The 26,403-nt window shown below is 43.7% G+C and overlaps 1 protein-coding gene across 3 annotated transcripts; it reads left to right on the top strand.

Moving 5' to 3' along the window:
- Positions 1-259: 259 nt before the first annotated feature.
- Positions 260-26,297, top strand: LOC306713143 (KAT8 regulatory NSL complex subunit 1-like). Of its 3 annotated transcripts, none has more exons than XM_079182762.1 (16): positions 260-282; positions 1,406-1,488; positions 6,271-7,741; positions 17,053-17,194; positions 17,326-17,391; positions 18,425-18,549; positions 19,013-19,154; positions 20,490-20,655; positions 21,045-21,200; positions 21,696-21,911; positions 22,055-22,200; positions 23,272-23,393; positions 23,486-23,543; positions 23,946-24,058; positions 24,158-24,392; positions 24,637-26,297. In XM_079182762.1, exons 3-16 carry the CDS (start codon positions 6,339-6,341, stop codon positions 24,847-24,849), a joined length of 3,303 nt encoding a protein of 1,100 aa, XP_079038888.1. In that variant the 5' UTR covers positions 260-282; positions 1,406-1,488; positions 6,271-6,338; the 3' UTR covers positions 24,850-26,297. The 3 variants fall into 3 exon arrangements, with proteins under 3 accessions (XP_079038888.1, XP_079038886.1, XP_079038887.1); XM_079182760.1 differs by having other exon boundaries at positions 23,269-23,393; XM_079182761.1 differs by lacking the exons at positions 260-282; positions 1,406-1,488 and adding an exon at positions 3,316-3,762 and having other exon boundaries at positions 23,269-23,393.
- Positions 26,298-26,403: the final 106 nt, after the last annotated feature.

Raw genomic sequence — 26,403 nt, 5'->3', positions numbered from 1 at the left:
AGTCTGGACTGAGTAGCTAGCATGCAATGCGGTGTAAACAACACTCATGTAATGGTGCATTGAAAGCAGCCATTTTATTATTAATGTGGAGGTTGTGAAGTCGTATTCTAATCATAAAACTATATTTTTGGAACTTTCGTCCCACATTTCCGCTGTACGGGCATTTGCTATGACGGACTGCCGCGGGGAGCCAATAGCAAGCCTCGATTAGAAGCGTCGACCAATGGGAGCGCAGAGGAGGACGGTTGTTATCAAGTCGTAAACGGTTAGTAACACAAGCAGGTAAGTAAGATTTTGTCTTATTTTCCTCTACAATTAACGAACGCTTGTCGGAGAAACGAATCGTTGCGGTTAAACACTATCGGCTGTTCGATTTGAGCGGGTTGGGGTTTTTTTTGGGACACTTTTTCTGTCCCAAAAAAGAAAAGAAACGGCAGTCATTGAGAAGTCAGTATGAAACAAGCTAAAGCTAGCGTTAGCTTAGTCCGCTAGCTAAGTTGGCTTGTTATTTAGCCGTTAGCTCGCGACGTCAAACGTTAGCATTGGGCTAACGTTAGCCTCTCATCTGGAAAGTACTGTTTAAGTCTATCACGTTAAATCACTGGCAATGCGCATTCTGGTCCATAGAGAAACACACCTCATCATAACTTTACTTGTGTATTCAAGAGCTCAGTGTTAACGTTATTCAACATGTAAACAACTTTTTCATTATGAATTTGCAATGATAACGTTAACATTAGCACACTAGTTAGCGTTAGCTTGCCAGCTGGACGTAAAAAATAAATTAAAAAAGCCCTGAGAGTCAGGTTAGCAACTCTGACTATATTATAATATTCTTTATTTATTATACAATAATTATAATAATATTCTATATTTACAATACAATAGTTATACTATATAATATTCTTTATTTATAATACAACAATTATTATTGTTTTTATTTACAATACAATAATTATAATATGTAATATTCTTTATTTATAATACAACAATTATTATTGTTTTTATTTACAATACAATAATTATAATATTTCATCTGTATTTACAATACAATAATTATAATATTCTTTATTTATTATACAATAATTATAATAATATATAATATTCTTTATGTATTGTACAATAATTCTAATAATATATGATATTCTTTATTTACAATACAATAATTATAATAATTATTTATTTACTGATATATTTTATTATTATTTACAAGGAATTTCACATGGTGGATAGTGCATAACATTACACAATCAACACACTGCAAAAAATAATAAACATATTAAAATGCACAAACAAAGAGATAACAGTACTTTAAACTAGTATAATGTGAGTGTAATGTAAAAGTGTCATCCGAAGAGTTTGAATAAACTAATATTTGTTTGTGTACACTTTTTGTTATTTTTAGGTGTCATGTTGTCTTCATGTGTGGTAACTGGAATTATGGCCCTTTGGATTATTGAATGGAGGATCTCAACAATGAAGATAAAGGTAATTCTAAATAGTAGTCTCAGGGGTGAGATTGTGGACACTTGTGGCCTGAAATGAGTGTTTTATTTCGGACCTTTCGCCTGGGAAGGAGGCACAATGAGGTGCATCTAAACCGGATATAACTGCATCATTGTGGAGGTATTTCAGACAGAACGTGCTGGATATATTGCACATCCCATCAACGTTTTTTTGCTGGGATGGATGGATTTTTTTTTACCAAGACACGGATAAATGGAGGATATCTTAGGGAATAATTATCAAAGACATCACTTCTTTGATCCTGAGATTTGTAGTTAGACTTTTATGTCGGTATCAATTTTAAATAATTCTCAGAACAGGCAGATTTTGATTGTAGTGCTCTCTCTCTCATTCACACTGAGAATGAGGTCTGATAGACCTGTAAGAAATAAGTGGTTTGCATTCATTTGGATTACTCAACAGTCACAAACAATGACGCAACACATCATTGAAAACATCTCTCTTGAGAATCTTCTAGTGCACAGGAAGTAATAGATATGTGTTTATCTAAAAGTCACAGAATATAAACATTCACAAAATGAAAAAGAAGTCGAGAAACAAAACATTTCAATGATCTTTACAAAGAGCAGCGAAAAACAGTATTTTAAAAATAACTTCTCTAAGGATTGCTTGAATTAATGAACACAGGTACTAATATTTATACCTACCTACACAAGTACTTATTGTCCCTATAACATGTAACACGTATACAAAATGGGAGAGATCTATAAATTACTAAATGTAATATAACAACATCCCCACCACTGCCACACCATAATATCATTAGTATCATGAATACAAAACAACACCCAGCCCTATTTTAATGTTTGCATGTTTTATATCGCTCTGAGGCTGCAGATTGTGGTGTTGTTGTTGTGCATTATACAATATATTATATTGTTATGTCATCTTAATCCACTTAAACACAACCAACAACCTCTCACACAGACTAAACAAAAACAAAATCTCAAAGGCCAATGTATAAACTTCAATAATAATGGTTTCTTTTCTATTTATTTCCGACCCCTGTAGTTTTTAGTGAACAGTGTTTTGTACAAAACCCCCCCCCCCCCCCCCCCCCCCCCCCCCCCCCCCCCTTGCTGTTACAGGCCTTATGGTGCTGTATTATATTCGGGCTATGGCTGCAGAAGAGCTCCCTCTAGTGGCCACTGAGAGGCAGTGTTGCTGTTGTGGTGGGCGGTCTAGTTCCTGTTAAAAGTGACAGAGCCGGACTGTCTCGACTCGGTTTAGTTTTTCTCAAAGGGAGCATAACGATACTATTATTATAATCATAATATAGTTATTTAGAAGAGAAAACCAGTACATTGTCATGTGGATTATATAAAGAAATGTGGTTAAAGTGAAGCATAATACGATATTTACTGGTGGAGGAGTCGTGTATATATATATATATTATAATATATATATATTATATATATATATATATATATATATATATATATATATATATATATATATATATATTATATATATAGCAGTGGTAACACGTCCAGTTCAAGCACCGTTTAACACTAACTAGTGCTTAAATATCACTGCGCCATGTTTTGTTTCAAAGACACAAAACACCCTCCTGTGATATATATCTTCTTTCTTTTTTGAGCTTTTTTATGTCGTTTCTTATCTGCCCTTTACTCTAGTGGTGAGTAGGAGAAATGTCTCCCGCCTACCAGCAAGCACGCAACACACACACACACACTACACAGCCCTCCTGTTTGTCAGACTCACAAATCCGAGGGAGAGGAGCTAGCCGCCATTTTCTAAGCGTCTCTCCCTAAAAACGAGAGAAAAAGGGCTCGCGACAAAAAAACCCACCATCTGGATTTTACCCTCTTCGCTTTACGGAGAATCGCGTTTTTCCCCCGGTAAAGGATTACCGAGAAATCGGCCACGTTTGAAGTAAATCGCGCGGTAGAAAAGGAGTGTTTTTGCGGCCTTGTCGTTTTATATATTTTTGCTGCTTGCTCGTTAGCTTGAAGCTAGCTGGTCGAGCTAAAGGTGTAGATCGTTGAATCCGGAACGAGACTTCCGAGCGGCTCGCGTCAAACTGGGCCTTTTTTTTGGGACATCTGGCCTCTTTTTTTTTTTTTTTTTTTTTTTTGTGGGGGGGATATTACTAAATGGCAGAGTGATCGATATCGATCCTCAATCGGGTCTTTTTTTTTTTTTTTTCTCCACTAAAACTGCAGAGGGATTGTTACCGAAATTCCCTCGGATAGTGTGCAACCTCGTCACGTGGTAGGTTCCTCCTTTTTCTTTGTTAGCGAGCTATAGCTACAGACAGACAGGGTCTACTCCTCAAACTTCACACATTTATGTGCATTTAACCCACTATTTGATTAGCTAACGTATCAAAGCACGGCCGTGTGCAACAACAGGCCTGTCTGTCTTTATTCCCGTAGTCTAATCACAATGCACACCATGTCTCACGCTCTGCAATAATCAAAGATAAGTTGTGAGGTGTTTCTCTGGTTATTATGGACGGTACAGTACCCGGATGTAAACCCTTTGTATACGTTTGATACATATCTCTTTGGTCGTTTTGGGGGGGCTTAAACTGTCACTGATGTTGAGCGTATGTTACGTAGTCAGTGACAAACAACTAGATTTTTTTTGCGTAAAGTTGAACGTAAAAAATAGCAAATAGACCCTTAATGTGATGAGTGTTGGAAACGTTTCACTGCAGTTGGTTTTATGGGTTATCCGCACGCGCTAGCTTCGCGAGCAGGTTGTGTTTCTTGCATCAGCAGCTTTTTACCTCCTCGAGCTAACTAACGTTAGCCAGCAGCGACGCGCATTAATCTACACGCAGTGTGTAAAGTGACACGGTTTAGAGAAGATATATATCTGCTCGGTTATTGGGGAGATTTGGTTAATGTGGGGGATCGATGGTGGTTCCTGATTATTGTTATTATCATTTTGATCATTTTTATTATTATTACTACTGGACTCGATACAAAACACACTGACTGGTCCGATCTGTGGTTTTCAGCGGAAGCTAGTGAGAATTAAATATTACGAAATATCACACCTCGTATGCATATAAACGAGGGACGCCAGCATGGCCGTTTTATTTTATTTAAATGCACCAATGTGTTTTTGTAAACACCAGGAAGACATTTTGGTGATTACGTTATGGTTGGCTAAGGTTTTTTTTTTGTCGCATCTCTATCTCCAGACAGAGACTCTGTGGTGCCACAATGCATGTTGATTTATAGCGACGCTATTTACTAACATTACTCCTTTTACTGTCCTCTCTATATGGCGTGAACGAGTTCTGTGTGTTTACAGTGGAATGGGCGGTTTTTTTAGGCAGATGAATTGCATAATAATCTGCTTCTGAAATACCAACATGGCGTAGTGACTAGAAACTGCGGTGAAATACTGAGCCCTCATTCATCTGAGCCTGCAGACGAGACGCGGGGATGCAGCTCGCTTTTATCTCCTTTTATTTGAAGGGAGGCTCCTATTAAATACATATAATGTGGACATATAGGCAATCTGTATGAAGGACATGTGAACCACTGAATAAATAGTGCTTTTACATATTTAATTAAAGATTAATTTCCAGGCACTCTTATTGAGGGGGGGGGGGGGGTGAAATTGGGTGGTTCAGCTTCAAATTGACCAGGAGTCAGGATGACATCATGTGCTATGTGGACTAATGCTTTGGGCCTAAATCCACCTACTTTACACAGTGTTCTGTGTGGACTTATCACATGTAGGGCAGTGGGTTTTTTTGGGGGCGATTTGCATCGGCTTTCCCTGTTTCTTCAATCCACCAGATCTCATTTCTAAAGCGTATTTTCTTTAAAGAAGAGCCGTGTAAGTAAGTGACAATGAAGGCTTGTTTCACACGAGTATGGGTGTAGTGGGAATTATCTATTGGAGCTCAGATGTCTGGTGTTATTCCATCAGTATCAGGAGCGTTTCACTCACCAAGGTCAGTGCATACCAGTCATTTTTTGGGACTCTATTGAAGTCTTTTGGATTAGGGCCTCTGTAGATAAATGCAATATCTTCATACAACATTTTTGGGAGTTTTGTGAGAAACACGAGAGTGAATGTGATCATCTGAGATGTTGCCTCTCTTCATTTTTAGCAACACTTCCAGCCAGTAGGTCAACAAAATGTCAACGGACACCAGTTCATTTGACTTGGCCTTTAACTTTATTAGTTGTTTGCATTTGCCGCAGCTTTGTAAGACCCATAGTGGTACTTCTGCGTTTTCATTGATCATATCTGAAAACGCATATTTTAGAAATGCCACATGCCTTTTTCTTTTAGGTGCTGGTTAGTACATTTCCACTCCCTCTCAAAGCTTACAGAACCTGTAGTGCAAGTATTTCAGTTGTATGTTCTATGTTATAGAGCCGGTTCTATAAGGAAATTATCTTTCGTTATTGATATACCATTTGTGTTTAATGATTTCCTTGCAGCCTTTCCTTTAAAATATGTTTAGTCAACAGTCATTACTTGATTTGCGTTCTGAATAAATCTGAGTGCACTAATACAAATTCAGCTCTTGTCGAGCTGCTGGTTTCAGTATTAAATCAATATTTAAACATGTTCTAGGGTAGTGTCTTTTGTCTGTTTACACTCTGTGGTTTCGGGTCCATCACCGTTCAAGGCTTTGAATGTTACCTGGGAAAACATCTCCACACCACCTAGGATCAGGATTTGATGTAGTTTAATGTTTTATTCCTTGTCTCCCCTCTCTTGTCCGTTTGTCCTCGTCCCGTCCAGGCTGTCCTCAGGTGGGGCAGTAAGCGGGTGGTGTGCAGCAGGCCGCGGTGCCCGTCCCTCTGCACTGCATGGCTGCGATGGCGCCCGCTCTCACCGACGCCCCAGCCGAAGCTCACCACATCCGCTTCAAACTGGCCGCCCCGTCCTCGAGTCTCTCACCGGCCAGTGCAGAGAACAACGGTAACGCCAGCAACATCCTCATCCACAGCGGCGGCCCCGCCAAGTGCAAGGCCGCGTCCGACGAGTGCCCTCTTGACTTTTGCGTCGGAGACCAGGAACAGCAGCAGCAGCAACAGCCTCAAGCCGACTCTGTGGCTCAGGCAAAGCTCCAGCCGCTGGTGGCTTCTTACCGCTGCTCTGATGTGACACCTGTCCCGTCAACTAAGGAGTCAATCAAGCTGCAAGGTGTCCTCATCAAACAGTCCGTGTTGAAGAACCACAGAATACTGCCCGGCTCCGTGCTCAACGGCGGAGGAGACTTCCTGTTGAGGAAGAGGCAGGCGATCGAACTCTCCGGCAGTCAGCTCAAAAGCCTCATGAGCGGCAGCACTAACGGAGGTGACCAGCCCATGGCGCCGGTCAACGGCCTGGCCAAGAAGCTGGCCACCATGTCCGGCCCCGGCTGCGTGGTGGCGGTGAACGGTGACAAGCAGTCCGCCACCACCACAGACTCTCAGTCCCAGAACCTGCCCTTGGATTCTGAGACCTTGACGGCCACCTTATCGGGGCACATCCCGGTGAAAGGAACCCTTAAACAGAAGCATTCCTCTGGGGTTTCTCAAAATACAGACGGTAAAAACCTTGAACTACCAGTGCTCCAGGCTAATGCACTTTCCCCCTTTACCCACGACAACCCTAACCCCGCTGAACAGGTGAACTTGGAGGAGGCTGATTCTCACACGTCCACCAGTCAGCCACAGGGTTCTGATAGGGAGCGACCCGGTAGCAGTCAGCAGGGCTCCCCGTCTTGCATACTTCAGCCTCCTCTACCTTTCACCTCTTCCTCGGACAGCCTTGACACTCACGTAAAAGAGCGCACCCTTCTCAACAGCAGCCGCCAATCCGAGATCGAAAGCCGGCTGCGGCGCCTGCGCAAACGTCTCCAGGTCGTGCAGGCCAAGCAGGTGGAGCGGCACATCCAGCAGCAGCTGGGAGGCTTCTTGGACTCGGCTCTCAACCGGCTTCTGGTCAGCAACCGCAAGTCGGAGACGGCGACCCCCCCTACGGCGACGTGGAGGACCGGACGCCACTCTTCTTCTTCTTCAAACAGCAGGGACGGCCTCGGTCGCTTCCTGAAAAGCGGCTCCATGCCGTTGGAGCTGGAGAGGCTGTATCTGAGCGGCTCGGCCAACCTCCACTCTGCAGAAAGCGCCTTTGACTCGGACGTAACGGAGAGTAGCTCCGGAGGAGACTCTGACCTGGAGGAGGAGGAGCTGACCAGGGTGGACATTGAGCAGCGACATGTCAAAATGTAAGTACAGCGAGCTCATGTAGAGCTCGAGACGAAGCAGCAATTATGTGAAAAAAGGTTTCATAGGGAAACTCTACAATAAGATTAATTCATAGTCGACTATATGCTTCTGTGTCACTTCACACATGTAACTCTCATTACTCTCATATTTCCATTAGTGCTTTTTAACTGCCCTGTGAAAGTCCCTGTATTTCTGGGCCCTGCAATATGCTGCTCAGGCTTAGCAGGTGCTAATGACAATCATAACTGCTTCGGTAGTTGGTTGGGTCAAACTCCAGGGAGGGGTAGAGATACCATGTGTGGGTGGTATCGTCCACAGGCCGGGTTGGACTGTAAAAAAGCTGTAGAGTCGAAGCTGAAACCAAAGGCTCCGTTTATCTGCAGAGCCAACAAGCAACAACCCACAGAGCCGACGAATGTTTTGATTTAAACCGAAACCAACGAGGAAACGTAGCCGAGTGTTTTTTTTGTAGAAACTTGTGGGTCTTTCTGTTGTTTTTTACTTGCGTTCTATTGTGATGTAGGAGCATGCACATTTATTCCATGAGGAGTTGATATAGGCGTAGTCATTTCTGTGTCATTAGTGTTTGGAGTGGGGGGGGGGGGGGGGGGGGGGTGTACAGCGGGTGGGTCAGCAGCGTTAAATGGACTTACTGACCTGTGTAGGGTTGGGTAGATTATTAACAACCATAGCCAAGAACACAGATTTTTATTATCCTTTCCTGCGTTCACTTTAGACCTTTGACCTAAATATCTTCATAACCTAACAGGAAGCGTGTGTGTGTGTGTGTGTCTGTCTGTTTGGGTGTGGGTGTGGGTGTGTCTGTGTGTGTGTGTGTGGGTGTGTCTGACATGCACGATCCAAAAGTAGAAACATTGCTTGTAATATATTCATACTGTCTTTTAGGTCAACGGCGGTGTTGGAGCAGTTTGTGATCTTTAGCTCGTCATGGACAGTGAGCTACATCTATGTGGTCTGAGATTGTAGGAGGAGTCAGAGTCATATTTATATTATATTTGTTTTGAATTGAGTCATAACTAAATCAAGACTTCTACTACTGTTACAAATAGAAAATGACCAAAATGATGCAATGAGGAGGTTAGTTGACCCAAAGAGTGTCTCATTATATTTAAGATACGTAGGACTAACAGCGAAGTTAGTCATTAGACAACACCGTCTTCTTTCATATACATGTTTTGTGTTCTTTAGTCATAAAAGTACACATCGGGGCAATACAGGCCTTTCTTTATTATTTCTAACTAAGTGATCATTGATATCACATGACGTGTGCATCCCATAATTAATTGAACGAAAGTGAAAGCTGTACTTATCTAGAGGGGGTTTTGAAAATGGAGACCCGTAGAAGTTGGAGGTGCTTTCCACATTTAGTGAATCTCTTTTAGTCTTCTTATGAATGAGGTCATCGACGTCATGATGGTCCAACCTGGAACAGGAGACATTTGAAATACTATGTTCTCATTGAATTGGGAATAGAGTATTTACATAATTACACCTCGTAAATATCTCACGGTGAAAGGCTGCATCAATCACGGGCCATAAACGTGTTCATGAATGGGGGATTTATTTATGGTTGTGCGTATCATACTTCAGCACAGATGATTGTGTCGTACATTATCAAGCAGTGTTTTATTTTACTCATGCTCCGGCTCTGATGAGAGGCAGCCAGCTGTGGTTGTTGGCTTTTAAACGGTGCGTTTAGAATGACCTAGATGTAGTTCCGTACACGAGAAAGCATCTGAAATACACATTTACCAGCAGGAATATGACTCCTCATCGCTGCATTTTTCTCTAATCTGGACTGCGCTCCCTCTTTAATGACCTTAAATAAACAGGAAAAACTGCTGGTTACAGGCTGCAGTTTATCGTCTGCTTCAGTGACTCATCTTGTTCCTGCTTTACCATGAAAGCCGAGCATTGTGATGTGTTTTATTGGGATGCAGGTACAGCTTCTTGCAACATTAGTCACTGAGTTAGCAACTGCTCAGTCCTCAGAGCGTAAAAATAGGCCTCTGTATATCTGTGGGTGTGATTACTAGTGTAGGACAATCCTAGGAGCTTTAAAAATATTAGAACCGGTTCAGCTTTCTGCAATTTATACAAGAGAACATTTTATTTAAAATGGTTAAGCAATAAGTCCATGGGTCTCAATCCAAGTCATATCCATAGCCATGGCTGTACCAAATAGTTTACTATTGCTTCATCATAATGTTGACATTCAAATTATTATATTTGCATGTAATCCTCCACTATCTCTTCCCCTCTCTCTGCCACTCGCTCTCTGTCTAAAAGTCTACCTTTCTTTAAAAGACTATATGTTTTTACAGTAGGAAATATGCTGCTTTATTCCATATTTGTTGGTGTTTAGATGCACACACCTGTATTAAATGGGGCGGTCTAACAGCACCATAAATAACATTTATACACCCACAATAACAATCATATTTTCAGAGCTTCATTTGAAAACCGTAGAGCTTCAAATGTGAAAAACAGAATCTTTCGGTTAGGCCTGCTCTCAGATGTTGAAGTGTGCATGTTAGCTTTATATTTCCTGATGTCAGCCTGGATGCCTGAACATCCTGTAGCATGATCAGTGACTCCACGACGTTCGCTTTGGTTTGCTTGTAGAGTATCGCTGTGTCCGTGAAACACGTAGAGATGAATGTTTTCACACAGTGTGAAAGCTCTGGTTCTCAAATCACTGAGTAGGGGCGCACATCCACGACAAAGAAAAGTGTGAATTTACTTTGTGGTTCGCTTCACTGAAGAAGAAGCGAAATGCTTCCATACGTTAGCTTTTAAGCCAGGGGGGGTGCCGGTCGGATCGTATCCATATTTGGGTGCTCAAGCTCAGCCACCTTCACCAGAACTCCGCCAGTATTTAGCTTAGCACGTAAACAAGACCCACGTCTGGTGCGTTCAGGGGCAGCAGTAAGGAACGTTTTTCCTAGTTTGTGTAACCGAGGATTAGCGTGAGGGCTGAGCCTGCACTTTATATAGATAATAGAATATTAACATGGAAGCTCTGTAGCTTGTGACTTATGGCAAAGTCAACAACAACAACAACAACATCACTGCTTCACTTCTTTCATTCCACCTTTTAAGATCATGTTCCCGGACGCTCTGAAACACTGCGTACTAGAGAGAACCTTCACGAAGAGGTAACTTAACAAAGGAGCTGACACATAGCGGACAGAGCAGATAGAAATATCACTTTCTACATGTTCACATCATATTAAAGCCACAGCTTTACATGTTACAATATAGTATATAGGTGGGATAGTTTGTGCAGACAGGAAACCTCAAAACATGAGACAAATTGCTTTTGTACAACTTAATATGAAGCTGGATTTGTTAGAATGTTAAATAATTACAAGTTTCTTCGGACCAGGTGTACTACAGTATTACATGGTTAAATGTAATAGAGATGAAGTTACTGTAATACTGTAATACATTAGCCTCTGCTTGTGTATTTAGGTTCAATGCTTTTGGTTACACCACCATATGAATACGACATCAGTGTCGGTAAGCTTTGAAATCTTTTAATGATTAATCAGTAATTATAATCTTTAGATTCTGACCCACATACGAGATGTTTTAAAGTGACCCAATGTCGTCTTTCTCTCATAAACAGAGCCACACCTGAGCACGCTTGACAACACGTTCAGCCATGTTTTATGTCACAAGAGTTTTGTTTATTGTACAATTTTAGCATAATAAACCAGGCTTATGGAGCAACCTTAATTGGCTCAGGTCTTGATTTAGCCGTGTTTTGAAAGGTCTTTGTGTCGCCGTCACAGAAGCATCCATCACTTACGGGGTTTAGCAAACATTTGCAAAGTGGTAGCACACGTAAACCTTCTGTAATGCCTTTCTAAGCAGCCGTCTGATGCACATTGTATAATCATCCACCGCTCAACCAGTAAGAAAACAGGTTCTCAGCTCCTAAACCAGCAGAGGAGCAACCTTCCCTCAATGTGAACACGTTAGTCTACTAGGAAGTTGTGTGTGGGTGGGTGTGTGTAACCATAATGCCACATTTTCAAAACTGACAATTTTGTCTTCAGTTACCAATTAATGTCTTACAGCTCTACACCAGTCAACACTACAGACAATGTAACGTCTTCTTCAGGCAGCAGAGCCTCAATTATTCAACGTGTGGAAAATAACCTATTTGGATTGCTTGTTTTGGATGCAACGCTTGTTGCTTACAACTAATCCCGTCATCCACACTGTAGACGTGGTTTCCCGTATCTCAGAGAGAGGATTTAGGTGGCCGGCCAACATCTGTTGTCGTGCTTTAATGCTGCAGGGCCTTTCTGCTCTAGTGTCGCTCTGTGAATGTGACACAACGGCCTGCAGCCGGGGGAGTTAGTGCTGCTAGCTTCAGACACAAAGTCTTCAAAAAATAACAGTTAATGCATTCATTGAGTTCCCTTGAAATGTCTGTCCTTGTAGACATTGTTACATGGAGCGCAGGTTGAGAAATGAGTGGGAACAGTTGTTTCTGAAGCAACAATAATGCTCAACAGGAAATCTTCAGAGCTTACATAAAGGCTCATGGACAGAATCAGGAAAACTATCGGGAATTATGTCATCTGCACCACGGTCTGGAGTTTTTTTTTTGTCCGTCTGATGATTAAAAACTACAGCTCAGAGGATCAGAGTCCATGTTGTTTGTGTGACCATAAAAAGTCCTGTCAGCCTGGCTGCCTGTGAATTAGGCTAACTGGCCCAAGACTCCATGCCTCCCATGCTATGGCTCAGCATTACTCTGTCAGTCTGAGTCGTGTGTATTTATGAATGTATATGTGTGTTTCTGTCCCGTTTGACACATCTGGATGTGTTTTTAGTTCCTCAACACAAACCCACAGGCGTTACATAACAACCCCCCCCCCCTCTCTTTTATGTAATGACTGCAGCTCTCCGGCTGAATTTGCCCTCTCTAGTTTTGTCCTGCCCCCCCCCCCCCCCCCCGTCGGCCTTCCTCTCGCTCAACTATTCGGGCTTCTGAGCAGTTTCTGACTTTAACCAGCTGTCCTGTGAAAAAATAACATATTTTTCAGTTTCTCCCGAAGTGTCTGGATGATTATCGGCTCTTTGAAAATCCTTGACTCTGGAGAACAAAGCATTTAAAATGACAACTACCGCTCTGATTCCCCTCTTGTTCTTTATTACGACGCATGAATTATGACTGAATGGTTTGTGAAGCAGCCTTTTTGCAAAGTGGTTTTGTTTATTTTTTGGTTTCTTATGGAGCGGTAGAATGTGAGCCTTTGTTTTGCTTCCTCACCCTGTTCCTTCTGGAGGATTTCTGTCCACGGAGCTCGGGTTTCAGAATGTGAACATTGGGTGTGATAAAGTCATTCTTTGCCTCCATAATGTTCAGAGAATAACACGATGAGTCAGATTTGGTCTCCGTTAGTCCTGTCTGTTTGTCGCCCATGATTGGAGTTAATATCGAGTGTGTTGTTAATCCTAATACAAAAGTCTTAATCTATGTAGCTACACAGTGCACCGTAGCTCAAATTAAGATAATCCAGTTTAGTCCAGCACCCACTAACTGCCTTTATAAAAGTCATCACAGCTTGGCTTTAATGTCCTTGTGTAAACAATTGTTTTGTAAGGTCCGTAAACATAGTTTTGAAGGTTTATGACTCGTTGGACTGTTGTTGCAGGATGATTTTGGTTTTGGAGACCCAGCCAGGGCAAAACACGGACTTTAAAATCCAGTTTTTTTTAATTAACATCTGCACTTAAAGAGTTGTGACACACCAAACCTGGATGAAACAAGGAAAGCGGGACAAATGTAAGCTGCACTTTCAACTAGAACTTGTACATAAACGTGTCAGAAGATGGCTGAACGCAGGACCAGAGGTGGACACAAGTCACTGCATATTTTGGGCTGTTTAGAGGCAGTTTAATGGCTTTCAGGCAACATCAAAACGTGAAAATCTCTCTAGATCCAGTGTTTGTGTTGTCCCTTCTGGGCTACTGTAGAAGCATGACGGTGCGTTCAACACATCTTGAAATAGAGTGCTTATTCCAATGACTTGGAACAGAAAAATCTAAAACTGTATCATATTTGGAGAGCTTTTGAATAATGTTGCAGGCCTGAGGAGGCTTCCCATTTGATAACTGCGGAAGTAGTATATCCTGATAAATATGCAAATGTCTTTGTAGTGGAGTTCTGGAATAAGGTATAGTATGTCTGTCTGACTCCTGAGTACTTATACCTCCTATATGTACTCAGAGTATGTCAGAGCCCTTGTTTCGGAGTACTTATACCTCCTATATACAGTAGACGTACATGTACATGCTCTAATGAACATGTACTCATAGTGATGAAAAAGATGATAAAAAATGGCAGAGCAGCTTTGGGAGTTACATCGAGTGTACAGCATAACGTTAATCTCCTTCAGTTGTGTGTCGGTATGGAGAGGAAATACTCCAGTACTAACAAACACACACAGTGAAGTAGAGAAGGCACAAATATGCTGAAGTTGTTGACAAAAATGCACTTGATTTGGCGTTTAAATGGTGATAGAAATATGATTTTTGTGGCTTCACTTGGACATGAAAAGAGCTGAAGGAACATCCTGCGTGTCTTCTCTGTCAGCTGGCTCAGAGGCCTGATGGTTTGGGGGGTATCTGGGTCACGCGGTCTATGTTTATACTATGGTACGGGGGTGCACCATACAACACATGTGCTGCATCCAGAGTAGCACCACAATGGAGAATGTGCTGACAACCACCAAACAACGGCCGTAGTGATTTGCCGCTGGTGCTTTGTGTGTGTGTGGGGGGAGGGAAATGTGTCCTGGTTAGAGGGGGGGTGGAGCTCCTAGTGTGGGGGTGGGGGTGGGGGTGGTATTTCTCAATGCCACTAACTGACTCCTCCTTAAGGCCACTGCACTTGTAAAGGCCTCTTGTGTGTGTTTATGTTTCACTAAACTGCACTTTTAGCTCTTCCTGCTTCCCTTTTTTCCCCTGTGAGTTTGAGTTTTCCTTCAGTTATTCGTTTTAATGCACCTGGTATGTGTAGTCTACATCAGTCCATAGACAGACGGCCCCGGGCCTGGAGGATCCACGGCGCTATACATTCTCCTTAAAACCTTCATTTCCCCTCTCTCTCTATCCGGTCTTACCAGTGGTGGAAGAAGCACCCAGATCCTTTCAATGTAGAGTATTTCCACACTGTGGTATTGCTGCTTTACCTTTTGAAGGCACAATGAGTAGGATTATATACACTCATACAAATATTCCTTTTGTCATGTGACAAATTCTACTTTCTGCCTTTTTTAGAATAAAAGTTAAAAAGGATTCGCCTCAAAATATACTGTTGGTACCAAAAAGTACTCAATTTGAAGAATAGCCCAGTTAAGAATAATGTATATTATTGGATTATAATTATTAAAGCACTCGTGTACCTCACTTACTGATAAATGTGGGGCCAGTCTTTACTTTTTAAAATATATATTGTTTGTGAATTTCCCCTTGTGGGTCAATATAATCAGTATAATTCTTAATAGATTGTATTTTGTACTATTAACTTAAGTTGTCAAATAAATGCACAATATTTTCTCCTGCATTCTAGCAGAGTAGAAGTATAAAGTAAAATGGAAGTACCTCTAAATAGTACTTTGGTAAATGTGTCTTGTTGTCTCTCTGCTGTGACTTTGGTTGACGGCCTTACTTGTGGTTTGTAAGCAGGCCAATGCATGCTGGGACATCTTCCCTGTCAAAGAGAGTTTAAATCTCCTTGAGATCATTTTCCACTTCACCCTGAAGGGCGTGAACACCTGGCCTATATATGCTCTCTCTCTCTTTTTGGTGGATCAGCTGTCCACCCACCACCGGGTGAATCATGGCAAAACAGACTCGGGGCTCAGCACCAAATTTGTGCAGTAGAATCGTGCGACCCCGGTGTTGTCTTTGAGTGGAGTTGCTATGGGGGTTGATTACCAGGGCATTGATCTGATGCACCAGCAGCCATGGGCGTGTTCAGGAGCGTTGCAGTGTTTTACAAACATCCACCACCACCACCACCACCACCACCACCACCCAGTGTGTACGAGCAGCACACGTTGGTTTATCGGTGCTCTGAGCAGGTAACGCTGCAGCTGTCTTTGCAACCGTGTCCTTGATGCTGTATTGCAGTGAACGAAGCCCTAGGTTGCCGAGTAAAAGGAAAGGAATCGAGACGTCTTGGTCTCCTTTTTACGCTCGGCTCCACAATAAGACAGGATGTCTTCTCCACTTCCTCCATCCTGCTGGTGGAGCTCTGAAAATTGAAAACAGAGACGGGTGTGTGTGTGGAGAGGAGAAAGCGCAGTGGAAGGTCTATCTTTGTCTGCCATCTGAGTCATTTTTCTCCTTCATTGTTCAGCCTGTATTTTGATGAAACGGCGCCCTCTGTGGTCGCTGCTGCACGGTGCAAAGAGCAGACATTTTCCTCTCATGTCTGCCTTTTGAAAATGCCCATTCCGTGTGTCATACTGGTAAAATGGAGTAGTCTGCTCTCAGCTGGCACTCACCGTTTGCCTCGGAGTAAATCAGTGCGATGAAAATCCTGAATATTTCCCTCCGCTGCTTGTGATGCAATCCCTCGTCGTGTTGTTGTTCTGATGAGAAAGACTTTCCATCGCTGGGAGCTTTGATTCACTGACCTCTGCAGTCTGACGGGGGAAATGCTCAGAGACTCTCCAGATAATGAGCTCTGAATGATCAGTTTAAAGTGTTTCATTCATGTTTTATTATATTATGCTTGATGGGATGCTTCATGACGGAACAGACCTGCCTGTACGCGACCTACAAATACAATAAATTCACTTTAACTGACTGAAATTCTGGCCCCAACCAATGTTTATTTTCTTTATCATTTAATCTGATTATTTTCTCTGAAATAGGGGAAAGAATTGCAATCCCAGGTCCAAGTTGACGTCTTCAAATGTCTTGTTTTATTCCACCAACGGTCCAAAAGACCCAAAATAATCACTTTACATTGATGTAAAACAGAGAAAAGCAGAACGTCCTCACATTTGCGAGGCTAAAAAACGGCATATTTGCGAGCAATTTTATTAATTTAGTTATTTTTCTGACAAACGATTAATCTACTAATCGTTGCAACTGTATTTAAGATATATAATAATCATTACATTTGTGTTTTTTATGGTGGAGTTTGTTGGATTTTATGGTGGGTTTTTTTCTGCAAACGTTGATGAATCTCATCTGTTTGACTTTTCTTTAAACATGAGCGCTCACGCCTCCTTTTTTTTTTTTTGACCCTCAGATGGAAGCGAGCAGAGAGCCGCTACACCGTGGAGCGAGCCGCCATCATCAGCCACTGGAACTGGCTCCAGGCTCACATCTCAGACCTGGAGTACCGCATCAGACAACAGACAGACATCTACAGACAGATCAGAGCCAGCAAGGTCAGTCGCTCACTCTCACTCTCACACACTAAATGAGCAGAAACCCACTGATCTTGTATTGACTCTGTGGTGGTCTTGTGTTAACTCTGTGGTGGTCTTGTATTGACTCTGTGGTGGTCTTGTGTCTTCAGGGCTCGGTGGAGCTGGGAGGCGTCTCAGGTGGGACAGAAGTGAAGGCGGAGCCTGTAAATCCTCAGGTAAGTGAAGGAGTTTAATGGAGGGCTGTGCTCCTGTCTAGCTGTGCTCTGGTCATGTTCTGTCTCTTGGGGCTCAACCAAATTAATTTGTGACAGCTTGTCAGTTTAAGATGCGTTCACAGTATCAAGTATTCAGCGTTTAGTGGTCAGTGAGTCTCACAGATCTCACTGAGGCAGAAACTACTGAATGTCCTGTTCTTTTTATTGTGGTAGTGATTTTATAAATTAGGCCATTAGGAGGAAAGAAGCTCTCGTTTTAAAGAACTAGTGCTTAATGTTAATGTGTAATAAATAACATTAAGAGCAAGAATGAGCCTCAAATAACTGATTTCTTCACCAAAACACAAAGCTGTGTGTGAATGTTCTCTGCACATATTTGATTAAACGAACGTTCATTCAGCTCTTTGATAGTCTGTGCGGGTAGACGTTTAATCCTAGATATCTAATATATATATCTATATATAGATATTTAATAATCAATGAGACGTTCAGCACGTTCCTGTCAATCACAGCGTCTGGTGGAAATTAAATGTGGAATGTTCACAGGAAATTGTTTCTTTTTCATCTGTCCCTCAGGTCCAAAATGAATCAGATGATGTGTAATAAGCTCTTTGAACAACATTCATATTCAGATAATTGCCAAATAATGTATTACAGGATGAGCCTGTTTCTCTGTGTGTTTACTGCTCTAGTCTGAGTGCAGGTGTGGCCTCTGAATCCTGGTGGACTACTGTGTTTTGCTGAGTTATATTATTGATATAAAACATAGAATAATCTGCGTTAACAGCAAATAAGAGGCTGTGAAGTGTCGTGAGTTTTGACCATGAAATATTGTTCATCTGAGAGTGAAAGCTTGTGAAGGAGGATCCCAGCCGTGCGTGGAATACGGTTTTCAGCCCTTTTTTTAATAATTCACGGCCACAGACGTCTTTTTTTTACCGTAGCTTCCTCTCTAATGTCCCGGGTGTCTCTGAAGCTGTGTCGGTTAACACGAGGTGGAGTCTCACTGGCTTTGTCTTATCTGTCGATGCAGGATGTCGGTTCAGAGCGGCTGGAGCACACAGGCCCCGCCCACACAGGCTCCGCCCACATCCCCAGCACAGAGCCCGGTCCGTGGAAAGGTCAAAACACGCAGCCCGTTAACGGCGTCCTCAGCAGGTACAGCTGATCACAAGAGAGTCTGCTTTCTCAGTAGTGTTTCCAGTCACAAATGCAACATGTTCACTCGTTCTGCCTTCTTTTTCTGTCATGTATGATGTTGAGCTGAATGTCTTTGAAATATAACGCTATTTTCTGATATTTCAGAGACAAAACTGATTTACCACGGAAATGATTGGCAGAATAATCGATGAAATCATAATCATAAATTGCAGGCTCGGTACTGAGATTAAGATTAAGAGGATTTCACCCTTAAATACCTGAATATTAATTCACTTAACTGGCTTATAAGATAACCATCGGTGTCTAATTCATCTTGACTTCTGTTGACGCCGTTCAGAGAGACTACACATCCAGATTTATACTGATTAACTTGGTTGTCACTCGAGACAAAATGTGTTTCTCTGTCACCTTGACGGGTCAAACGCCTGAGAGCTCATTCAGCTTTGTTTTGTTCCTCCAGGACGGCAGAGAGCACCGACACAAAGCACCAGCAGCCGTCGGCCTACGACAGCTCGTGTGTCGCCGCTCGCACGCGTCCGCTGGTCGGCTGTCGAAGACGGCGCCTCATTCAGCCCAACACTGTGCCCAACGTCAACGGGAAGGTGAGCAAACGCTGTGCACACAATCACCGTTTAATCACGCAGCGCTGTCACCGTTCAAAGGGAGTGAGAGGACGAGTCTGAGATCTATGTGGAAGATGTTGTTCTCACTGATTTAGTTTCTTAACTTAATGAGCTGAGTAAACAGCAGACGGCTGACTTATTCATGAAGAACTGGGACAAACGACAAAGAAGGGAAACAACCCTTGTGACGACTCACAAGTTCTGGCTGCAGAAAATAGAAACATGGGCCGATTGTTCACACACACACACACACACACACACACTGTGGCTCAGAGGTCTGTGGGAGAGTCAGTTTGAAACATAATGCAATGAGATTTCAAGATCCACTCTCATATTTCATCTGTTACGCGGTTTATTTATAGTTTCAGGAAGAGGAAGCCTGTACTGTCGGTACCAAGTACAAGGCTTTAACACGGGCCTGAGGCAGATTAACTCAAGATGAGATCTTTACCCTTTTTTATTCCGTGTTTTGAGAGAGAGAGAGAGAGAGAGAGAGAGAGGGGGAGAGACTCTGCTCTGTATACTCAACCGAAGGACACACAGGAAGTCACTCGGGGAAGGAAAGAGTCTTCATTAGAGTGTAAATCATTAAAAGAGCCGACACGGTTCAACCGTTATACGGCTTCATCAGGCTTTTAACAAACCTTTGGCCACACCTTTTATAGTGTAAACAGCCAATGAGACGCAGTCACATGACCACTAATGAAAACACTAAATACAATGAGATGAGATAGCACAGGATAGTTTATATATTAAGAGAAGACATGTACCTGTTGTTGGTTTATCACGTAGAAGAAGACTAAACATTACAGAAAACATGTGACGTCTTTCTAAAGATTTAAGTTAGCTAACAACAGAGAGAGGCAGCACGGAAACGTTCACAGCGAACACGTGTGAGTTCAGAGTTTATTTCATAAGATAAGTGAGTTTTATTGTGTTTATGTTGAGTTGAAAGTGTTTCCTGATGATCAGCGGGGTCACATTAGGGTTTCTATCAATGGAGTCTTGTGTCTTTGAGGAGAGCATAATCATTGTATGTTAATAAATGATATAATTACTTGTCCAAGTCCTTTTTTAGATTTCATTTAATAGGACGACATGTTCTGTTTGGGACAACAGAGCAAATGTTTAAAGCTCTGCAAGAAGAACTGATATCAGAACCATTTGTGAAAAGCAGTTTATCATGAATCCAATCGCTTCAAAGAGGGAATGTTTCCTTTAATGACGCACTCAGAAGATGAAGCGTGATCTCTTTTATAGGTTTGTTATTGTAGAAGCTGGATTCTGAAGGTGGTTCTGTGTCGTCCTCCACAGACCCAGAGGAGCAGCTGCATCCAGTGTAGCTGCAGAGTGAACCCCAGCTGTGTGATGTGCGGTGGCTGGCCCACCCCCAGAGAGGACCCTCAGTACGAGCAGCCCACCCTGGAGCGCCTGTCCAGACTGGATCTCGGCGTCCACCCCATCCTCTCCTTCCCCGACGGTCAGTTTACGCAGTGGTTTCCTACTTCACATCCTCAGGGGAAGACGAACAAGGAGCGGCCGTAGAGAGGAAGTCCGTAGAAAAGATTCTGAAAACATCTGGTGTCGTGTTCCCCCCCGAACACGTGTTCCAGTCACAGTCAAGAGGCCTCTCTCTAGTTATTAAGGAATGTGTCGGGTTTTCTCCCCAGTTGCATTCCGCCGATACACATTTGAGATAAACACGACTTGGCACGCCACCACGTCGTAGATTGCCTTTGGTTAAATATCAATTTTGCATGCCGTTTTGAATTGCTTATGTCGAGCTACAGATGGCACACTTGGCCGCCGCGCACGCCGCTGAAATCTTTCCGAGACGGTAATTTCTTTTTTGTTTACTTCCTCCCTCAGACGTTTGTATAGGCCTTCGTCTGCAGCAGGTGATGAAGAGCCAGTGGCAGGCCAAGTCTCTGGAGAGGAGCAAACCGCTGAAGAAGCTCTCCCTCAAACACAAGCTGTCCTCGTCCAAAGAGAAGCACAAGTTCACCAACTCACTCATGGCAGTCAGTGAGTACAGATGCTGCCGAGCCACCGGACACGTCTACGCAGTTACACTACATGAATATAGAAGACTTTAATGTGGAAACTATAATCGCACGAATAAATAACCCAATAAAATCTCAGAATTCGGCTCATTATGACGAAATGTTTTTGCTGCTGCTTTTCACAGTAACAGTTTATTGAAGGTTGTTTTTATTTCACCATGGCATCTCTCCCAGTGCCGGCTTTATTTCTCAATGCCGAAGGGCAAAGTTATGTGCTTTAGTTGCTCAGCTCCAGCAGCAGTAACCCGAGTTCTTCTAAAGTCTACCGTAGCTTTCACTGTTTTTTATTGTAGCTGCACACATTTCATACCCAGTGAAGTGACTCCCATGAGTCTGGGGGGCTTCAAGACGTCCAATGAATGTCCCCTTTTTTAAGTATTTTAATTGAATTTGCTCTGAGAAACTTGCATCAACTCCTCGTCTAATGATGATGTGTGACTGGTTCCTGGCGTTGCAGGACTGGGCCACTATAAGAACCGTGCTGAGAAGCCGAGGACGGTGGACAGCAGTGTGGGCGGCGGCGGCAGCAGCAGCGCTCTGAACGCAGCCAGGCTGGAGGGCCAAGCCGTGTGCAAGACGGAGCGGCTGCAGGGCCTCTCCACTCCTTTAGGGCCCTACGACAAGAACTACAGCCGCAAGAGATTAAGAGAGCACTCGCTGGACAGGGCCGACAGTGAGTCTCCTCGTGAATATGAGGCCCAGGTCAAAGAACCGGGTCGCATACTGTTTTAAGATCTCATGAAAACAGGGTTTGTCATGACTCGCAGAGACCGATCAGTCCTCTTACAACACATCTGTCTGTCTCCCGTCCTCCAGCCTCCCCTAAACTTTTCATGGACTCGAGCAGCCCCTGTCCAACGCTGGCCAACATGCACCCGTCCCTCCACAGCCCCCTCACACGCCAGCTGTCCACGTCTTCAGAGAACTCCACGCCGCTGGGCCAGAGCATCCAGAGCACACCTGTAAGGAAACGCCGGACCACCACACTCTCTCTGTTTGCTTGTTTTCCCGCTACATGACGGTGAACTGGGACTTCGTTTGGTGTCGGTTGTTCAAGGTTGTCGGTCTCAAAATGACCAAACTGGTGTTTTTGACAAGTCCGACTATTATTGTGTAAAAAGAAACAATCGGCACCTTTTCATGTGGATGTCCAGTCAGTGTTGATGGTGAATGTGTTTGCGTGTTGCATTGAGTTAGTCAGTGCCTACATGTACCAGGATGCACTGCGCAGTAAAACCACCGTACAATGTTCCTCCGCTCTCATATTCTGGGATGCAAAGAGAAGCAGAAGTTCTGTTTCTACGCTTCATCTCAGATGAAATAGTTTGTCGTTCCTCCAGCTACGTCACCGGGTGGAGGAACAACAGGTTCTGCAGCTGTGATCTCAGCTGTCGGAGTCGATCTAGCACAGAGGAGGAACTCGACGACGTTAACCACCAACACTGATTGAACATCCACATGAAAGGAGCCAAATGTCTCTTTAAAAGACACCAAACATGAGATGAAGTCCTTGACTTCTCTATCGTGAGAGTTCAGTGAAATCAAACTCACTAAGAAATACTGTTAAAAAGTAGAAAACATGTTTTGTAAACATAAAGCCGAACGACATAAAGACGCTGTGGACATGCTATAGCAGGTGTGTGGGCAAGACGAACGAAACTGAAACTTTCTTTTGAGTTTTGTTTAGTTTGTTGCGGTTACTGAAGCAGAAAAAGGTGCCGGGGAACAAAAAGCCTGCAGGCAGCGAGTAGGTCAACAGTCAGTATTATCCCAGAGACACGAGAAACCCGTCTGACACGATGTCTGCTGCGATTAGAGGATCTGAGTTCTGAAACTAACCGTGGAGTCATCGTTAGAATAAAGTTCTAAACATCCAAATTCTACCATTTCCAAATGCTCGTGTTGTGAAGGGAATTATCCAGATTAAGACGTTTGATCTGTCTCAATGCAGCTACATTGAGCAATAAATGATATGAATGAGTGATGATTTCATTGATGAACAATCCTTATTTGTGCCCCCCCCCCCCCAGCAGCAGCCTATCAAGAGGAGGCGAGGTGAGAGCTCCTTCGACATCAACAACATCGTGATCCCCATGTCTGTGGCGGCCACCACCCGCGTGGAGAAGCTGCAGTACAAGGAGATCCTCACACCCAGGTAACTACACCCGCACGATGTCACACAGAGACCCTGTTCTGATCGGTTCATCGTCCGCCATCATCTCACGTTTTATTCTTCCGTTTGCAAAGGTGGAGATCCGTGGACATCTTCTCTCAGCCCATCACGGAGGAGGAGGACGAGCGGGAGGTGAGAGCGGACGTCTTCTGTCCTTCATTAGGATCCACACGTCTGTGCTCACTTTAACCTCTATAAACCATTTAATACACTTTAGAAGACACAAAAATACACAAAATCTGAACTTGTACAGTGTGTCTGTGAGTGAACAGTGACACCTGGTGGTCAGATCTCCGACACTTTCAAGGTTAAATCTTTATAGAGGAAGCAGTTCATAGAGCAGAAAGAATCATGATTCTTTAATTACAAAGGTTATTAGACTGATTATGTTTGATTTAATAACTAAAACAGTTTCCTCCTAAGAGGGTGACTTTAGTGTTTTTCCACTTAGACGCACGTTTGTGTGTCTAAGTGGACACACTTAGACACACAAACGTGCGTTCAGGGTCCTGACGGTGCTTTGTGTGTCTGTAGGTGGAGGACTTGACGGACGCGGCCTTCACTCAGCACCACCAGCCCCACGAGGACCAGGAGCGCTCCCGCTGGACCTGGATGGCCCTGGCTCCGGCTAAGAGGAGGGGCAGCAGGTAGCTACTTAACACCACCACATTAACCGCAGTGACGCACTAAAAGTCTCCGATCGTGGCCCCTAAAGTTTATCCGTGGACGGTCTCTCGTCTCCTCAGGTCGTACAAGTCCGTGGACGGGCGCACCACGCCGCTGCTTTGCGGCACCAACCCCCCCACCCCTCAGCCGGCGTCGCCCGACCCGGGACACTGCCCCATGCTCCACGACTACAGCCACGTGCCGTCGCCCATGAGCCCGGCCAGCCCCGACACGCCCTGCTCCAGGGACTCGCACCGGCTGCTGTCCAGCGAGGACACGCGCTGCTCCACGCCGGACTTCACCTTCGAAGAGAGGGTACGTAGCTCCACTTCAAGCTGGAAGTGACTCAGAGCCTGAAGGCATCATAATGTAACTGAAGTGAACCTCCGTTGGTTAGCCGTTAGCGGTGCTGCTAACGTTACTAGCTCTCCTCTGATTGGTTGTTTACAATGAAAGATCAGAGACTAGAGCAGCGTCAGTGATGTCCTGATCTACTGCAGATGTTCCAGCCATGTTCTAACGGTGTGTGTGTCTGTGTGTGTGTGTGTGGCGTTTACAGACGGTAGCGCCGTGGGAGCGGCGCTGCTTCCCGATGCCAGAGGACCCGGCCCAGGAGCCGGAGAGCGACCCCCCCCACATCAGGCCCAGAATCCGCAGCATCTCGGGTTGTCGAGCGACGGCCTTCGGGCGGCTGGATTCGGACGACATGGAGCAGCTGCAGTGTGACGACGACAGCGGCCCCAAAAGCAAGGCCTCCACCGCCCACCGATGAATGACTGACAGGCTGAGGTCTCCCCCCCCCCACACCCCCCTCCACCCACAGCTCCTCTCTGGCATTAACAAGCAGAACCTCAAAGCGGAATAAAAATATTAAATGGGTTCCTGTTGTTTGATATTCAAACATCAGTCTAATACTTTTCACAGTTTTTAGTGAACATTATGGAGATAGAAGCCTTTCCCTACACTTGTTTTGTCACAGGAAAAAAAAAGGATAAATGTAAAAAAAAAAAAAAGTATAAAACAACACGTTACAAAAACTGTTTTGTGTAGTAGGCTAAACAATGTACATGGGCGGGGCTTAGTGGTGTTTCATACGTCGCGTGTACACTTGTAGCGCACTATGTAGCGGACTCCTAAAATATGGCCAAAGGGTGTTTTCTATTGACTAGTTTGCTTGTAATTCCCATGTACATTTTTAGTGGAGTGACAAATTACAAAACAAGAAAAAATACCACCCCCGTCTTCCTCCTCCCCCCTCCTCCTCCTCCTCATCCAAATAAACAGGTACATTTGAGATGTGGTTCCTTCTTCTCCCTCTAGAGGTCGCCTGAAATCACCAGAGCACTTCTCCAACTGCCAAGTCTAGTTTTGTTCTTTTGCTTTTTCTTTGTTTTTCATTCCTCACATGTTTTCTTTGTGTCTGTAACACATTCGTTGTGTCTTCTTCTTTTTCTTTCTTTTAAATAGTAAAAATCATTCCTTTACGGTCCACGGCTCCGTGTCGCCCCGCTGGCTCTTCTCACTCATCTTGGGCTGTGTTGTTTTTTTTTTAAAGAGGGTGGTGGCACAGAGAGGGCCGGGGTGTCTTTTGAGCACTTTGCCCTACAGTAAAGCGCTGCTGCATGCTGCAAAAAACATGCTAACGTTAGTCTTATCACCACGGCACACACTGAGAACTCCACTGATTGAACAGAAACGTGGGGGAGGATTGAACCATCGGCTAAGTTTCACTCTCAGCGTACAGTCGCTGCTGTATTAAGTTAAATTATGGTCAGAATAAAACACAACAGAACTACCCCCCCCCCCCCCTCCCCTTCTTTTCTCTTGTAGCAGCTAGAAGCCCCCCCGAGCTCAGGTTTTTCAATTTAAGGGAATATTTTCTGCTGTTTGAACAGTTTCTCTCTGATCACCAGACTACTCTGTTGCAAGATGGATTTTTTTTTTTTTATTGTGTCATAACTACACTCTCCCTGCCCCCCCCCCCTCTCCCCCTCTCACCTTAATTAACTAATTGCTATGCAAAAAAATACTGGTTGTTTTCATTTTACACCTCCGTTTGATGCCACAGCCATTCAATCACTGTTTTTTCTTTTCGTAGTTTAAGCAAGATGTCAATGTACCTGTTCGATTGTTGCAGCAGTTAACCTAATCAAAAAGCAGATTTGTTTTTGTTTTTGTTTTTTGTAAATAGTACCATTAAAACATTTATGTTTAACTTGGCGTTATTGTTCTGGCCTCCAGTCCTTCTGTGTGGAAACACTCCGCGTCTCACTCTTCATATTCACTCTTCGTGAAATGTTTTCAGAGGTTTACTGGGATTTCAGGC

This window comes from Pholis gunnellus, assembly GCF_910591455.1.
Source record: "Pholis gunnellus genome assembly, chromosome: 21".
NCBI lineage: Eukaryota > Metazoa > Chordata > Actinopteri > Perciformes > Pholidae > Pholis > Pholis gunnellus.
The sequence above is the reverse complement of the archived record's forward strand: the minus strand, read 5'-3'. Positions and strand labels throughout refer to the sequence as shown.